General features: G+C 36.2%; 1 protein-coding gene across 8 annotated transcripts in view; it reads left to right on the forward strand.

Annotated features, from left to right (window-relative positions):
- PHLDB2 (pleckstrin homology like domain family B member 2) overlaps positions 1–18,866 on the forward strand; it is a 69,941-nt gene extending 51,075 nt beyond the window's left edge. For 7 of the 8 annotated variants that reach the window (XM_070750139.1, XM_070750141.1, XM_070750137.1 and 4 more), the window contains 8 exons: positions 961–1,095; positions 1,810–1,909; positions 7,996–8,203; positions 8,818–8,908; positions 10,516–10,662; positions 11,186–11,405; positions 12,808–12,893; positions 14,884–18,866. In XM_070750139.1, the coding sequence (XP_070606240.1) occupies positions 961–1,095; positions 1,810–1,909; positions 7,996–8,203; positions 8,818–8,908; positions 10,516–10,662; positions 11,186–11,405; positions 12,808–12,893; positions 14,884–15,024 (1,128 nt within the window). In that variant the 3' untranslated portion in view covers positions 15,025–18,866. Of the gene's footprint in view, positions 1–960; positions 1,096–1,809; positions 1,910–3,693; positions 3,807–7,995; positions 8,204–8,817; positions 8,909–10,515; positions 10,663–11,185; positions 11,406–12,807; positions 12,894–14,883 lie in introns of those variants that run through there. The other variant, XM_070750145.1, reaches the window with a different exon arrangement.
- Positions 18,867–19,082: the final 216 nt, after the last annotated feature.

Raw genomic sequence — 19,082 nt, forward strand, 5'->3', positions numbered from 1 at the left:
CTGGAGATGTCTTGATTTTTTAATTAAATTCAATCTTCGGCAATTTTCAGTTCAGATTTAAAATTAAATACAGTGGTACCTCATTATACGAACTTAATTGGTTCCAGGAGGAGGTTCGTAAGGTGAAAAGTTCGTAAGATGAAACAATGTTTCCCATAGGTATCAATGTAAAAGCAAATAATGCATGCAAATCCTTCAGTAAAATCCCAAACTTTAGAAGGGAGGCGAACAGAGGGCAAGGAGGAACAGCTAAAGGGGGCGGGTGGAAGAAGCAAGGCTAGGCTAAAGGGTGAGTGGGAAAGAAGAAAGGCAAGGGGGGCGCCCCTCCCTTTTCTTTCTTCAAAAGACACAGTTTCAGTGCCTTTGCAAGCATGCAAAATCTTTACTCCTCCAAGCTGCCCCTCCCTTTTCTTTCTTAAAAAGACACTGTTTCAGTGCCTTTGCAAGCATGCAAAATCTTTACTCCTCCAAGCTGCCCCTCCCTTTTCTTTCTTAAAAAGACACCGTTTCAGTGCTTTTGCAAGCATGCAAAATCTTTACTCCTCCAAGCTGCCCCTCCCTTTTCTTTCTTAAAAAGACACCGTTTCAGTGCCTTTGCAAGCATGCAAAATCTTTACTCCTCCAAGCTGCCCCTCCCTTTTCTTTCTTAAAAAGACACCGTTTCAGTGCTTTTGCAAGCATGCAAAATCTTTACTCCTCCAAGCTGCCCCTCCCTTTTCTTTCTTCAAAAAAGGGGAAATAAAGAAATCCCTTCATCCTAGCAGCAGCTGCTTGGGTTCGTAAGGTGAAAATAGTTTGGAAGAAGAGGCAAAAAAATCTTAAACACCGGGTTCGTATCTTGAAAAGTTCATTAGAAGAGGCGTTCGTAAGATGAGGTACCACTGTAATTACTTTTCAGAAACATTAACATTCATAACATATCATCACACTAGAATTTTACACACTATTATTTATCTTTAGCATTTCCGAAATTTGGAGGAGAGAAAGAAGCAGCACAAAGAAGGCCCGTACATGAGTGACACTTTGCCTCGCAAGAAAACAGCTCCTCCCATATCACCTCATTTCAGTAGTTCTACTCTTGGGCGAAGCGTTAAGGTCAGAAATTGTACAAAGAATTTCTTTCAATCTTGAATTAACATTCCATTGTTTTCAGTAGAATTTTGGTCAGTTTGAATAATGGCTTTCTTTTCACACCTTTCCCCAGAATTTCATTTCACATTGCTGATTTACAATGTAAATCCTTGTAAATTTAGTCAGAGTAATTTTCTCTACTTTGCAATCATTGTGCTTAAAATTACATTATCAGTATTTACACAATACAATAATATAAAATGTTATTACTTTAATGTGCAAATAAAAGGTTTTAGTAGCAAACATGAGACAGAATACCCAGTAATTTCCTATCTGTGAGAGACACTAGTTGATTTCAGGCAACCAAGCTGTTTCATGGCTGGACTAAATTCAACATTAGAGCTCCTTGTTAAAGGACCAGTCAGATAATCACTATGTATTGCATTGTGAAATTCAAAATACTTTATATTCATATAGTCCCTGCAGGATCTGATTTTGTTTTAGGTTCCCATCTTCCATAAATAAGCGAATTAATTTTAAACGAAACATCCTGAGTGTATGCTGAGCACAAATCAGAGTTAATGCCATCAAATACTTCCTTTGTATTTATCCTGGATTCAAACCCCAGGACATGTGCAGGTTATGCTTTAAACTGGGTTGCATTAAGCTACTTTAAATTAAAAGCAATTTTTCATATATATGTAGTAGTTCTAAATGGTGCTCTCTTTTTTTTGGCAGGGTCATCTGCCACTTGGACAAAGCAGTAGCTGTGGCAACATACTTCCTCATTGTTCAGGATCTATGACCAAAGATTTGGAGACAAGGAGAACTTATAAAGGTACAGATACTTAGTATTATTCTATATATTTACACGCAATAATAACCAATCCTGTCTTCCCCAAAATAAGACATCCCCTGATAATAAGCCCAATGAGGCCTTTGAGTGCAGGGCAATAAGGCCAAGTGCTTATTTTAGGATTCAAAAAAATAAATAAAAAGACAGGGTCTTATTTTGGGGGAAACACAGTAATATAAATCCTATTCACATTAACATTCATATTAAGTACATATTTCCTTTAATTGAATAAACACAATAAATTAATTCAACTTCATTCAGTTTTGGCTGTTTTAAATGAACTCTTATTGAAAATGAAGTCCTTCAGCTGTTTTTGATGCTTTGTTTATTATTTGAATAGTGCCTGAAAATTACTAGCGTGGTAAATCTCATTTGCATTGTTGAAAATAAAAGGCACATTCCCACCTTTGTATCTTATTATCTCTCTGTGAGTGTGTGCGTGTGTGCACACGTACTTGTAACCTTTAGATATCAGATGAAAAGGTAGGAGTTTCCTTCCCAAGACATGCCTAATTTTATTTTGCCTGCTGAATGAGAATTTGGTATTTAGCCAAATCTGTGACCACCCTGCTGGATTAGAAGTCAAATATAGGAAGGGATAATATACACTGTCATTTTAAACTATTTCTAATATTTTAGACAAAGTACAAAATCTCTAATTTAAAATATTACAGTTAACTTTTGTGCTTATTAATGTTCATAACAGCAATAGAAAATAAATAGACAAAAATATATTTTCATCTGCCTTCTCTGATTATAAAATGAGATAGTACAGTCCTAACATTACTTTATTAAAAGTAATATCTACCAAATTTAAAAGGATTTGTGCATTTACCATGCCTGTTTAAAATACAGATAAGTCCTCAACTTACAATAGTTCATTTGGTGACTTTTCAAAGTCCTGACAGCACTGACTGTTTTTCACACGATGGGTGCAGCGTTCCCATGGTCACATGATCAAAATTCAGACGCTTGACAACTGGCTCTTATTTATTATTATTATTATTTTATTATTATTATTTATTAGATTTGTATGCTGCCCCTCTCCGTAGACTCGGGGCGGCTCACAGCAATAACAAAGACAATGTAAGAACAAATCTAATAATTTAAAAAACACTAAAAACTCCATTATTAAAAGCAAACATACACACAAACATACCATGTATAAACTATATAGGCCCAGGGGGAGATGTCTCAGTTCCCCCATGCCTGACGGCAGAGATGGGTCTTAAGAACTTTACAAAAGGCAAGGAGGGTGGGGGCAGTTCTAATCTCCAAGGGGAGCTGGTTCCAGAGGGTTGGGGCCGCCACAGAGAAGGGTCTTCTCCTGGGTCCCGCCAAATGACATTGTTTAGTCGACGGGATCCGGAGAAGGGCAACTCTGTGGGACCTAACCGGTTGCTGGGATTCGTGCTGCAGAAGGCGGTCCTGGAGATATTCTGGTCCAATGCCATGAAGGGCTTTATATGGCTTTATGATGGTTGCAATGTCGCAGGGTCACAGGATCACCTTTTGCAATATAAATTTTGGCCTCACAATTGTGATCGTAAATCAAGGGCTAGTTGTAGTTGATTTTTTTTCCTTTTTTTTAATTTATTGTGTGTTTTTCCTAGAAATTGTCAATCTTTTTTCACAATTTTTCTATAATTTCTTTCTACATTTGTTTGATTTGTGCATCTCAGTAAGAATATTTGGTTTTAAAAATTTAATATTTTAAAATAATTTTATATTTTCTTCCTTTCCACTGCTTGTGTCATAAAAATCAGGTAAAAGCAAAAAAGGTATGAAAAACATTTTTTTTCCTGTGGTGTTATATGCTTGATTTTTATTTACTAAAGGCAGAAGGGACACTGTCAAGTTGTTCAGAATCAATGTGTGTGGAAACTTTAAATTTCCTATTCCACTCAAAATATAAGAAAGGATTTAAACAATCTTATGTTTAAATCATACATGCTTTCTCATATAATTAAAAATGGCATCCGATGGAAAATAAAACTATGTCCACTAGTTTTTGTCCCTAAATCTATGGAGACAGAGAGGGATAATGCAGTGAGGGATCCTGTTGAGATTGATACCACCAGGATTCAAAAAACAGTATTTATTCAATAAATTCATTTTCCTGATGTTTGAAGATAATGAATCCAATATTGAAGCTAGATCAGTTGAAACATTCTGCTCTTTTCCGCCCATATTTATTAATCACATGGACTTAATCTAAAGACAGCATGCAAGCAAACTCTCCAGGTTTATGTCAATTAATCTAGCTTGGATTTGCAAATAGAATAACTCCGGTTCACACATTGCAGCTAGGCAATGAAGGGCTACCCAAAATTTTTACTACCACATTGTGGGCGTGGCTTTTTTAGGACGCCCTGCATTTTCTGCCAACATCTTTCAGTGCAAATTGGGTGCTCTGTGGTGGAGCTTCACTTTCACTATCCCACTGCGTTCCCCCCATCCGGGCAGTAGCCCACCCCTGCAGCTGGGTCTTGCAAAATATGTTGAAAAATCTAAACAATTGTGGCTTAGTCACATGGCACATGCAATTGATGTCAAAAAAATATTGACAATATTTATTTTCATGAAAATGATGACACTAATTAATACACTCAACATTTGCTTAATTTTTAAGAGAAGATATAAATACAGTCATACCTCATCTTACGAACCTAATTGGTTCCAGGGGGAGGTTCATAAGACGAAAGGTTCGTAAGATGAAACATTGTTTCCCATATGTAAAGTCAATTAATCCGTGAAACCCAAAAAAACCCCCCGCAAAAAAAAACGCTGCCGCCCGGCTGTCACCTTTTAAAACAGCCTGGGGGCTTCTCAGCGACCTCCGGAACGCCGAACGCCAAACCCGAACTTCCGGGTTCGGCGTTCGGGAGGCCGCCGAGAAGCCCCCAGGCTGTTTTAAAAGGTGACAGCCGGGCGGCGGGGCTTCCCAGCAGCCGCCGAACGCCAAACCCGAACTTCCGCGTTCGGCTTTCGGAGGCTGCTGGGAAGCCGCGCGGCTGTTTTAAAAGGTGACAGCCGGGCTGGGGGGCTTCCCAGCAACCTCCCGAACCCCGAACCCGGACATTTGGCAAAAGTTTGGGGTTCGGGAGGCTGTTGGGAAGCCCCCCAGCCTGGCTGTCACCTTTTAAAACAGCCGGGCGGCTTCCCAGCCGTCTCCCGAAGCCGAACGCCAAACCCGAACTTCTGCGTTCGGCATTCGGAGGCTGCTGGGAAGCCCCCCATTCCGGCTGTCACCTTTTAAAACAGCCGCGTGGCTTCCCAGCAGCCTCCGAACGGTTCAGAAAAAAATTGCCTCTTCTTACGAACTTTTTTCGTGTTACGAACGCCAAACCCGAACTTCCGGGTTCGGCGTTCGGAGGCTGCTGGGAAGCCCCGCCGCCCGGCTGTCACCTTTTAAAACAGCCGGGGGGCTTCCCAGCAGCCTCCCGAACGCCGAACCCAGAAGTTCGGGTTTGGCGTTCGTAACACGAAAAAAGTTCGTAAGAAGAGGCAAATTTTTTCTGAACCCCGGGTTCGTATCTCGAGTTGTTCGTAAGACGAGGGGTTCATATCTTGAGGTACCACTGTATAGAATATGCACATAATTAGAAATCTAGCCTGGTATAGAATAAAAATAGCATTGTTATAAATTTGTAGTCAGCTGTTTGTTCATATACGTATGTATATATCCGTATCTGTTAATTATTTAGAAATTTGGTTCTCTTCCAACTCTTTTTTTAAAAAAAATCACTGTTATTTACAGAAGACAAATTAATGTTTGGCTGTGTAAATAAAAGGAAGAAACTTCTGTTATGAGTTTCTGTTAAAGCCGCATAGAAGGAAAAATGACTTGTTACCACTATAGCACATAAGGATACTGTGAGCTTTCTCCTTCTTTAATTGACTCATCTTTTCCCCATATTTTCTTTAAATTATAAACACTCTTGAGATGATAATAGAAAACTATTATTTGACTAAGGCAACATGTGGAAGAACTAGCTGAGGTGCAATTACTAATTTTCTGGATTGGCAAAACTATTTAAAATTATTTATATTAGCATATTAGAAGCATCTCTGATCCACCATAAACAAAAATGGACTCTTGACTGCCTTCTTTGGTGTGGTTTGCCCTTTTTTGCGTGATTTCAACTCTTTTTTTGTGATACTAATAACAACAATATAACAGGGTTCTACTTTAATTTCAATATGTTTCTGACAACTGTTTTTCTCTTATTATTATTTATGCTACTGTCAATTAATTCAGCTTGCTTGTTCTTTCTTTTTGCAACAATTTTGTGCAGTGCCTTGAATTAATGATATGTTGAATTGAGACATTGAATTTTTCATTGTCTTGTCAATATTAAGTTATCTTTTCTTTTAGCAAATCTTCTCATACTTAGTAGTAGCTAATATATAAATATTTATTTTACCTAGAATTGTAGAGAAAATTTAAATTAAAAATGTGGACTTCATCTGGTTTATCAAACTCCGAAATTATTTTACCTATCAAAATATATTCTCCCAACAAATTTAGTAGTCTCCTGAATCAGTATTAGATATATCACTACTTCCTAAAATATATAATGTACAGAAATGTTCAAATATACAGTGGAATACTATTTGCAGAGAACATTTTTAAAGCATCACTTAAATTCAAGGGACACAAGGCTGTTCAATCTTTATTGGCCAAGTTATTTAAATGAAAATTCCCTTATGAGAAGCAAATTCTTTTGACTATTGGATTTTACATGTCCAATAGAACAATTTGCAACCTTACAAAAACAATAATCCTAGATCCTTTCTTTAAACGAGCTGTTAGATTCCCCCCCCCTCCTTATAATGCTATAGTTTTGGATTAATGGAAATTACAAAACTGTTCAGATTATTTTTCTCTCTGCTTCCTTGACTTAACCCAGTTTTAAAGTTATCCGTCACTGCATGCTATGTAACATAAAATAAACATATGAGTGTGTGTAGAGATGGATGGATGATAGGATGCTGTAGGTATAGATATACAGTAGAACAGTTTATTCTAATTTTACATAGTATGAAATAATACCCTGGGCTGAGTCAAAGAAGCTGAGAGAAGAAAGATCCCGCTATAGGTATACACAATTTGAGAATAGCGTTCTGAGTTATGCTTATGAGAATCATTATTAACAAAATTTCCAGTAACTAAAATAGAATGTGTATCTGGTTTGTAATGACCATTGTCTGCGGAGAGGGGCGGCATACAAATCTAATAAATAATAATAATAATAATAATAATAATAATAATAATAATAAAAAAATAATTGTTTCAAATCCAGAGATAAGTACTAAATAGAAATGGCTCTTAAAACAGATTTGAGTTTAATATATTTGTGTTTACTATCAATGCTGAATTAACTATTATAGCCAGGGAGAGCCTTGGCTTGCATAGACTCGTTGCTCCAGACATTGGGCTTTCCTAAATATGCCCATGTCACACCAACACTCCGCAATCTGCATTGGTTGCCGATCAGTTTCCGGTCACAATTCAAAGTGTTGGTTATGACCTATAAAGCCGTTCATGGCACCGGACCAGAATATCTCCGGGACCGCCTTCTGCCGCATGAATCCTAGTGACCAGTTAGGTCCCACAGAGTTGGCCTTCTCCGGGTCCCGTCAACTAAACAATGTCGCTTGGCGGGACCCAGGGAAAGAGCCTTCTCTGTGGCGGCCCCGACCCTTTGGAACCAACTCCCCCCAGATATCAGAGTTGCCCCCACCCTCCTAGCCTTTCGTAAGCTCCTTAAAACCCACCTCTGTCGTCAGGCAATGGGGAATTGACATTTTCCCTCCCCCTAGGCTTATAAAATTTATGCATGGTATGCTAGTATGTATGCTTGGTTTTAAACTGGGTTTTTTTAAATTAACTTAAATATTAGATTTGTTTACATTGTATTGTTGTTGCTGTGAGCCGCCCCGAGTCTGCGGAGGGGGGCGGCATACAAATCTGATTAATAAATAAATAATAAATAAATAAATAATAACTCATTTTATTAAGTCCCATTATAAAACATAAATCAGTACTCTCCTTCTTTTTCTAGGTTATAATCATCAGCATCCCCGTGAGGAACAAAGTCAGAAGTCTCCCGAATTCTACAGCAGAACTGCCTCAGAATCAAATGTGTATTTGAATACCTTTCATTATCCTAATCCTAATCTGAAAGACCACACATTTGATACTCTTAGTTTAGATAGCTCTGACAGTATGGAGACAAGTATATCTGCCTGTTCACCAGATAATATTTCAAGGTACATTGTGGCACTGTTTAATTTTCCCAGAAAATACAACACAATAATGAAGAATATTTGATTATTAAATATGAGTTTATTAAAATGTAGTTTGTAGATCGTAGCCAGTGCAAGAAAAAACATTTTATTTTTTGAAATACACAGTCAGAATTGATAATACTTTATGCAAGTATATATAGTTATTGTAATTGAGCAGATAGGAAATTGGGAATATTACATCTCTTCTGCCTATTTAATGACCAGTTAATTCTGACATTTCATCAATTATTAGTTACAGCTATTTCAACAGAGTACCAGAAATGTTTCCGTCTTGACTCTTTAAGTACTAGTATTCTTTTTTCTTCCTTCCATTTCTTATTCTGTGTCACATTTTCCTGTGTAGGGTTTCAGTGGTAGGAAATCCTTTTAGCTGAAGAGTAATACAATTAAATAACACATAAATAATAATTTAACTTAAATTATTATTGTGGAAAAAAGAAGCAGCTGACTAAACCGTTCCTTTTGATAAGTAATTCTACTATGAAGGAAATACATAGAAAGCCTAGAAATATATTTTTAATGGATTGAAATGATTTCTCAAATATTTCACTAATTATTGCTGGTTTTTGATACAGTGCCAGTACTGCAAATGTGGCAAGAATAGAAGAGATGGAAAGACTTTTAAAACAAGCTCATGCTGAGAAGACACGATTGCTTGAATCCAGGGTAATGATATACATAGAAACTTCAAAGATACTCCGTTGATTAAGTTGTATGTCCATTAGATTTTGAAATTCGTATATTTTCATAAAAGTTGACAGGACCTGCCTTGTAATTAATTTCAATATGATCAGTCCACACAGATTTAAGTGTACAGTTATCTAGGTTTATTTATTACAACTTAATAAGAAATATGCAATAGAATCCAAAAGTAGTCTGGTAAAATAAGCAAATTAAGTTGTTGCTTGAGATAATCTTTTTGAGGATATGAATCATAACGCTTGTGGCCTAAGAGAGAGATCTATAACAACACATTGTGTATTGTAAAAAAGGAATCAATCTTCTGTTTGCTATGGTGGTTGGAATACTGGTTTGGAACTAGAAATATTCAGGTCATTATGATTTTCTGTCAGTGCAACCTACCGTATAAAGTTATTTTAAGAATAAAACAGAGAGACAATGCTCTTTAACTGGCTTTGAACTTTTCAGAAGAGGAGTTTTGAAGTTTTTTTGTTAATCTATGCAACCTGTTAGTTACAAAAAGGAAGTAAAGAAAATTCCTGGAAAATTGCCTGCATTCAAGTGAAGTTTTACAAAATGTTTTGTTCCTTTAATCTTTCATATAACTCCATCTTGTAAAACTTCTTATAAAAATATAAGAAATATGATTAAGCACATAAATATTGAGTCTGCTTTTCTGAACCAACACAGCTCCTGCATGTTTTAGAGAATAAATCCTATGGCCCCTGATAGTCAGGATACTACATTTGGAAAATGTTTTAAGAGAAATAGTAACTTCCTCTATATTTGGACGTCTTTAAATAATCTGGCTTAATGCAGCATTGATACTGAACATGACCATATTAAATCTAAATCTTCTTTAAGAGCTTTTTTTTTACTGAGTCCCATTGTGTTATTCGACTATCATTACAAGGAGGATGCAAACTATGTGTTATTAGGCCATCTGTAATGCTAATGGTAGTTGTAAACTTGTATACATGTGGGTATATGTTCTTAATTGTATCATGGATCTATCCAGTATTTATCTTTATGTTTAAACTGCAATGCCAATATCTTTTAAAAATAAACACCTCAATAGATTTTATAATCCTTATTAAAATCCAGTGATTTCCCAAAATGTTGACAAAAATAAAACTTTATGAATGGAACAAAACCACCCCAGGCCCCAAGGCAGAGTGGGTGAATGGACTCCATATGTGATATTCTTTTGTTTCAGATGTTTGTTAATATTTTCTATATTTTTAAATGCTTTTATTGTGTATCAAAGATAAACTATGAAAGTTCTAATTTTTATCAAGTTTTTTTTAAAAAAAGCAAGTCAGTGTCTTGCCCCAAGATGAAGCAAGAAAATCCCACTCCACACACCAAGAAATGAAATAGGAGACATGCACATATCAAAGAGACAGGCAATAATCATCCTAATCTAAGAAGGATGAAAAAATGGCAAAACTCTTACCTACCGCTTTTACCAGGGCTCAGAAACTGGGAGATAGACTAGAAAACAGTACATTAAAATTAGATCAAGTTGTGTTAAAATTCTGCATTTTTTTAAAAAGTGGAGAGTGTTCATTAGGCTGCTTGTATTCTTTTAGGAACGAGAAATGGAAGTTAAAAAAAAGGCACTAGAAGAAGAAAAGCGTCGCAGAGAACAGTTAGAAAAAAGATTACAAGAAGAAACTAGTCAGCGACAAAAACTGATTGAAAAAGAAGTTAAGATACGTGAAAAACAGAGAAGCCAGGTACGTATTCTCTTGAAATAGAGAAAATACAACGGTTTGAAGCAAGAGAAGAAGTCCATATATATTAATAGATCATTTTGTTGGACCGAGATTAGAAGGAACTTGGTACAAGTCTAAACTTATCAAAGACCAGCACAGCTATTTTTATTAAAAAGTAGAGATAGCATGGTAGGTTATATACAAGTGATGAAAATATGGGGCAAATAGATTATTTCTACCCTGAAAAGATGGGAAAGTAGATTTTTTTTAATGAATGTGCAAATGAAGATAATAAATTAGTGGATAACGTTTTGTCTGTTGTGAGGATTGTATGTTTATTAAAATAAGCTAAGATGGCTCTCCATAGACCATACTTCACATTTTGTTAGATGAAAAGTGAAGGAGAGAAGTGAAGAGAAATCAGCTATATGCAATTGAAATGGGTTCTTTACATAACGAATGCCATGCATTGAAAAAATTGGATTAATTATAATAATGAGAACAGAAAATTTTAATACCAATATTAATTTTATCCTTATTTTAGTCTCGTCCTCTGACCCGTTATTTGCCAGTTAGAAAGGAAGATTTTGATCTGCGTGGCCACATAGAGACAGCTGGTCATAATATAGAGACTTGTTACCATGTCTCACTCACTGAGAAGACTTGCCGAGGATTTCTTGTTAAGATGGGAGGAAAAATTAAAACATGGAAAAAACGATGGTTTGTGTTTGATAGAAACAAGAGAACATTTTCTTATTATGCAGGTCAGTTATGGTCTTAGTTTTGACATCACATTCTTTCTGTTACTATACTAAATTATGAAATGTATATATATTCTACTAATTTTGTAACTTAAAAATATTTATCTTATTGCCTACCAGTCTTGTATGTTTATATCTTGGAATGAAGTTAAAGGTTAGAATTACCGTACTTTTTGGACTATAGGTTTTTGGGAAGGAAAATAAGAAAAAAGTGGATTGGTGGCTGTTATCTGCCACCTGGAATATCCCCAAACAGCTGTTCCCAGAGGTGAACTTTAGTAATAGGTTTGTTGGTTGTGAGCTCTGCTGGAAAAGCAAGGTGTAGAGCTCGCAACCAACAAAACCTATTGCTAAAGTTCAAAGGCTTTTTCTCAGCCCCTGAAACTTCCATTTCAGAGGATATTTCACAGCCCCTGAAATGTCCGTTTCAGAGAATTTTTCGAGTCCCTGAAACCTCTGTTTTAGAGACTGGGCAGGGCTACATTCGGTGTATAAGGTGCACCCAAATTTTCACCCACTTTGGGGTGTGGTGGGGTGCGTCTTATACACCAAAAATATGGTAATGTTCTTTTCTCATTTGCTGGATCTCTAGAACCAATGAAATACCCAGTATAACTGTAATGCATAGATGGAATCAAAACTGGTGAACTTATTGCATAAGCTTTGAATCAGTCATTTTCAAATTAAGGACCTGGTCACTTACTGTTTTCTAAGATTTTTTTTTTTTTTTGTTACAAGTCATCAGTATTTGAAATCATATACATGTTTTTGGCTATAAAATTAGATTATTTCAAGTTCAACTTGCAATCTGAAGAATCTCAGAATTTGTTTTCTGTAATTGACTATCCTGCACTGTTCAGTTTACACTAGTTGATATTATAGCAAACCAATAAGATTGACAAGGAGGCAACTGGAGGCTTAACATCAAGGAATGCAAATTGTAGCCTAAATAAATACAGTTGTGTTACTGACTTTTGTTCGTGTGCTTTGTCTCTTGAAAGATTAATAATGGCGCTTTTTGTTCTACTATCAGCAATCGGTCTGTAACTAGTATTTCAGGCCATAGCTAAAAGCTTTTATTAGGTTTGAGATAGAGAAATTTAAAAATACTGTGTACCAAATGGCCAATAATTTTGGGAACCAACTACAGACAGACGAACTGGCTGATCCGTTAATTGAGTGATAGATTGATTTTAGGACACAGTAAATATGTGTTCCAGTTAAGAAATACTGTATGTTATTTGGAGTATGCCTTGTTGATATTCTGATGTGTTAATGTATGTCAATTCAAACTTATACCAAAGTAAAACATCAGTTTATTTTAAATTAAATAGATGTTTTAATGTTAATTTGTAATCTCTATGATGGCTTGTTAGTTTCAACCCAGTTTTTTATTTTACTCTAGACAAACATGAAACTAAATTAAAAGGAGTAATTTATTTCCAAGCCATTGAAGAAGTTTATTATGACCATTTAAAGAATGCTTGCAAGGTAAGAAAAGATGCATATCTTGCTTTAGTTAAAATATATTTTTAATGTTTAGATGAAGTAGACACTAATTCTTATATAGATAATAGAAAAGGCCACTTAATAGCAAAAAGCTGAGGGTTCAAAAAACAGTATATGAAAATATAAAGGAAAATAGAGAGAAATTAACAAATCCTTTAAAATAAAATGTACTATCCTGATGCTAAGGAATTTTAAACATCATTACTTTCTCACCATTATTTAAAATTGATTTACAAATAAATGTTATATTTGGATCAAGCTCACATGATTATGCTTAGGTTGTGTCCACATTTATAATTTTTTTTACTGTAGTGAAATCAAGGCAAAAATATTCTGTTCAGAAACTTAACGATCCTGTGCACATTCTGATTTTGGCGTTTTAGAGAGATCGTGGTTTTGTGCTAGTTTCTTTGCTTCCCGACCTACATGTATAATTCTACAGCTAACACAATAAATGCAGTACAATAGAGAACTAGTATTCCACTACAAAAATATGCAGTGAGGGCAAAATTTTTGGGCATAACTTTAGAAAATATATAACTTGACTTGACTGTTATATACAAACTATATACAAACACACCATTCCCACCCCATCCTGGATAAAAGGGGCATCTCTGGATCCCCTCCCCAGAGTCTTCTCTTCTCTTCTGTCATACTCTCTGTCGGGCGGTAGGAAAAGCAAGTAGGATGCTTGGCTGCATAGCTAGAGGTATAACAAGCAGGAAGAGGGAGATTGTGATCCCCTTATATAGAGTGCTGGTGAGACCACATTTGGAGTACTGTGTTCAGTTCTGGAGACCTCACCTACAAAAAGATATTGACAAAATTGAACGGGTCCAAAGACGGGCTACAAGAATGGTGGAAGGTTTTAAGCATAAAACGTATCAGGGAAGACTTAATGAACTCAATCTGTATAGTCTGGAGGACAGAAGGAAAAGGGGGGACATGATTGAAATGTTTAAATATGTTAAAGGGTTAAATAAGGTTCAGGAGGGAAATGTTTTTAATAGGAAAGTGAACACAAGAACAAGGGGACACAATCTGAAGTTAGTTGGGGGAAAGATCAAAGGCAACATGAGAAAATATTATTTTACTGAAAGAGTAGTAGATCCTTGGAACAAACTTCCAGCAGACGTGGTTGGTAAATCCACAGTAACTGAATTTAAACATGCCTGGGATAAACATATATCCATTGTAAGATAAAATACAGGAAATAGTATAAGGGCAGACTAGATGGACCATGAGGTCTTTTTCTGCCGTCAGTCTTCTATGTTTCTATGTTTCTTCTCTGGAACACTGTTGGCACAATTTAGAGATGCATCAGAGGTTGTGTGAGAGCAAGGACCTCTCACAGAACATCAGGAGGATTAGAAGGCCTTGTGTGTCATCAAAAATGGCATGGCATGTCAACTGTGACACCCATATCACAGGTTCATGAAAAAGTATTGTTTTTCTTCGGAATCTGTTCAAAATCCTAGTTTGGAACCTAAAATGTATAAAATCTGTGCAGACACTAGGTGTCGCAGAACTACAATTCCCAGCCCATATAACTAGTAAGGTTGGGACATGTTAATTTGATTTTAAATCAATCCCTCATCACAAAATAAACAGTATACAGACAGAAAAGTTATACAGATAGTGTAGGGTAATGTTTATATGACAGACACTGTATATCATAACTATTTGTGTGTGTGTATCTGTGTGTGAGACAGAGAGTGTGTTTGTTGACTGGCAATAGCCACATTCCTAAGAGGGCAGAGACATGATTAAAATAAATGGTTTTTTTAAACTAAATCAATAGCTAGTTATGAAAACTGCATATAAAATTATGCACTCAATGTATATTTAAATTCAACTGCATTCTTTATTTCACAACTATGCAGGAAAAATAGTAAAAATGAAATATTCAATATTAGATTTCCATCTGTTTCAGAATGTATAATATCAATAATTATATCTACTTTCTTTCCAGAGTCCTAATCCTTTGCTTACCTTCAGCGTTAAAACTCATGACAGAATATATTATATGGTAGCCCCATCACCAGAAGCTATGCGAATATGGATGGATGTAATAGTTACAGGAGCAGAAGGTTACACACACTTCATGTTGTAGTTAAATATAGTGCAAAGTTTCAACAATGGGGCATAATGCAATAATAGCTGTGTTTGTGAGGGTGGAAAGCCATATATGGTCATATTTGACAAGTCATATGTATAAAATTCTATTAGTAGATCTAACCTTATATGTCAAAAAAAAATGTATCATATGTAAGGCAACATGAAATTCTGGTGGGATTGACTTTATTTTGTTATGTATTAGATTCATTAAATGTTGATATAAAAGACAAAATCCCCTCTTAAGTACATAAGCAGCTTCCAAAAATGAATAACCGGATAGCCATAAGCCAATTTCTATGGCATTTTCTTACAAATTCTACCATGCAGAATTTTCCTTATGGGGAAAAATGTCATTAAGTTAACAGTGTTGCTATGCCTTTAAGTATAGTTTTTTGTATTGTAAAATTGAAAGAAAGATACGATTCCTCTATATTTAATGTACAGGGTTTATGAACAATTTTATGTTCTTTTCCTTACAAGTATTTTATAGCAAATTTTGAAACTACTGTTTGCAATGTTTTTTGTCTTAAAACACAACCAAAGATTCATATCCCATGTGTTGAGATTTAATTTTATGTAATAGAACAGATTAAATTCTTTTATATATGCTAGTGTTTTAAAATCTTTCTATATGTATCTATGAAATGCTGGATGTTATTTTGAATGTTAACAAAAATGATATCTTTAAGTATTTTAGCTTTCTTTTTAGAGGATAGAATCAGATAAAAATCTATAACGAGAAATCATGTCTGCATTTCTATTGAGGCTGTTCCTTGTTTTCTTAGCAAATTGCAACTTCTTTACAAGAGTATTTTTTCACCAGTTACAGCGTAGTAGAATTAAGAACCATAATTAAAAAGTCATAACCATGAAAGGGCCTCTCCAAATAACATGGTTTTTGTGTGTAAAATTACACGTCTTTGGAACAAGTATTCACAACTTTTCCATATAAAATAAAACATTTGAATGTAGTTTAATATTCTCCAAGCCTAAATTGGTTTATAAACCAAAATGAAGAATTTCTTAGGATCTACTATTCTTTAAGATCAGACATGAAGAAAAGTCTTCAAATCTGTTCTGAATTATATTTCCATTGATGATGGAGCATTTCTTTTTTGGCACGCAAACATATTTTGCAACTAGTTTGATAGTTGTTTGCATAGAAGCCATGAAAACTTATTTTGCATCATAAACAAAATTGCAACAATTCCATTACACATTCATTTTAATGGTATGCTTTAGATTTCATATTATAGATCACTATGTTGTTAAAATAGAAAAAAATGTTTCACAAATGTACTATCACAGTATTTCTATCACAGCATAAAACTATCACAGCAATTTCTCTTGAATAAAGTGCAGTACAGTCCTTTCCATTCCGTATTATGTCTGAAGAAATGATATGGGAACCATAACGCAGTAACAGCATGTGCATTATACAGATATTTCCAGGATCAAACTCAAGCACCTCTGTTCAAAAAAACTATTTAGTGCTGATTATAAGAAAGATAATCTGTAAGATCTTAAGATCTTACCAAACTGCTCCCAGAGGAGATAGTGGGCTAAATCACTAAGTCTTACGGATTCCAGACTATGGGTCAGTTAATTAATGGTCTGGAGCCTATATCTAGCACTTGCCATACCAAGTTTTAAAAAAATTATACATTCAAGGGATCACCATGGTATGTTCTTAAGATTGTATATTTCTTAAAGATCATTTCATTTAAAATGTTCTTATGGTCTTTAAATACTGTATTCAGAAGAAGTTTGGACTTTCAATCTTGCTTGTATTTGATGTTGCCTTTTAATATTTTGATCTTATACATGCCATATTTTCAGTGCACTAAACTAAAAATCTTAAATCTCCTTAAGGAAATTATAAATAAGCCACTTTCAGAAACAATTATTGAAATATACTGAATTTAGTATTGTGTATGATGCCAAGTAGCATGATTACAGTAGTTTATTTATTATTTTATTTATTACTTAGATTTGTATGCCGCCCCTCTCCGAAGACTCGGGGCGGCTCACAACATGTAAAAAACAAATCATAAGCAATCAGACAAATTTAAAATATTTAAATATTTAAAAAACCCCATATGCTAACAGTCACACACACAGACATACCATGCATAAATTAAACGTGCCCGGGGGAGATGTTTCAGTTCCCCCATGCCTGCCGACAAAGGTGGGTTTTAAGGAGTTTACGGAAGGCAGGAAGGGTAGGGGCAGTTCTAATCTCCGGGGGGAGTTGGTTCCAGAGGGCCGGGGCCGCCACAGAGAAGGCTCTTCCCCTGGGGCCCGCCAACCGACATTGTTTAGTTGACGGGACCCGGAGAAGGCCCACTCTGTGGGACCTAATCGGTCGCTGGGATTCGTGCGGCAGGAGGCGGTCTCGGAGATATTCTGGTCCGATGCCATGAAGGGCTTTAAAGGTCATAACCAACACTTTGAATTGTGACCGGAAATTGATCGGCAGCCAATGCAGACTGCGGAGTGATGGTGAAACATGGGCATACCTAGGTAGGCCCATGACTGCTCTCGCAGCTGCATTTTGCACGATCTGAAGTTTCCGAACACTTTTCAAAGGTAGCCCCATGTAGAGAGCATTACAGTAGTCGAATCTCGAGGTGATGAGGGCATGAGTGACTGTGAGCAATGAGTCCCGGTCCAGATAGGGCCGCAACTGGTGCACCAGGCGAACCTGGGCAAACGCCCCTCTCGCCACAGCTGAAAGATGTTGTTCTAATGTGAGCTGTGGATCGAGGAGGACGCCCAAGTTGCGGACCCTCTCTGAGGGGGTCAATAATTCCCCCCCCAGGGTGATGGACGGACAGATGGGATTGTCCTTGGGAGGCAGAACCCACAGCCACTCCGTCTTATCCGGGTTGAGCTTGAGTCTGTTGACACCCATCCAGGCCCCAACAGCCTCCAGGCACCGGCACATCACTTCCACCGCTTCGTTGACTGGGCATGGGGTGGAGATGTAAAGCTGGGTATCATCCGCATATTGATGATACCTCACCCCATGTCCTTGGATGATCTCGCCCAGCGGTTTCATGTAGATGTTGAATAGCAGGGGGGAGAGGACCGACCCCTGAGGCACCCCACAAGGGAGAAACCTAGGAGTCGACCTCTGACCCCCCACTAACACCGACTGCGACCGGCCAGAGAGGTAGGAGGAGAACCACTGAAGGACAGTGCCTCCCACTCCCAACCCCTCCAGCCGGTGCAGAAGGATACCATGGTCGATGCCACGTATCTTCAGATGCATTTATATGAAAAGTCACACAGAATCTTGCATTTAAATTGTTGAATCAGGGCTTAAAGTTGTTTTCTTTTTATTCAACACAGATAAAGAAGTATTAAACTTTAATTGTATATACACTGTAATATATGTTATTTAACTTACCGGTATTTACTCATGTTTTCGTTCACCAGAGGAAAAGGCATTAAGTTTAATTCAGACTTCATCATATTAAAATAAGCCCATTGAAATTTATCAAAATTAAGTTTGTATTACAAACTTGGATTACTTCCAGAATTTTGGATTACTTCCAGAATTTTGTTCTAGACACAATTCATGTAGATTCATTCCACTATTTAAAAAAATTAAAAAATGAAAAACTTAATTTGTGTCTTTTGAAGGAAAGAGAGTTTGAACATTTAGCTGCACCAATTTTAGAAGCTAAATTCCATAAATTAATGCCACTGGTTTCCCTGTTTCTAATGAATATTTTAATTTTACTTCTATATAAATTTTACAGGTTTTCTATTTTTTGTATCTTGCATGTTGTAATGGCAACATTTAAATAAATGTTTAAACCATTTTTCAAATCCTGTGTCTGATTTCTCAATAATTTGCTAAAAACCTAATCGGTATAAAGTGCTAGAAATTTGAGATTCTCTGTAGCTGTTAAAGTAGTTACCGTATATACTCAAGTATAAGCCGAGTTTTTCAGCCCCAAAAATGGGCTGAAAAACCCGACCTCGGCTTATACTCGAGTCACCACAACATGGCGCCCCGCCAGCAAGCTAAAGTGGGACGGGGAC

The sequence above is a fragment of the Erythrolamprus reginae genome, chromosome 4, assembly GCF_031021105.1.
Source record: "Erythrolamprus reginae isolate rEryReg1 chromosome 4, rEryReg1.hap1, whole genome shotgun sequence".
Taxonomy (NCBI): domain Eukaryota; kingdom Metazoa; phylum Chordata; class Lepidosauria; order Squamata; family Dipsadidae; genus Erythrolamprus; species Erythrolamprus reginae.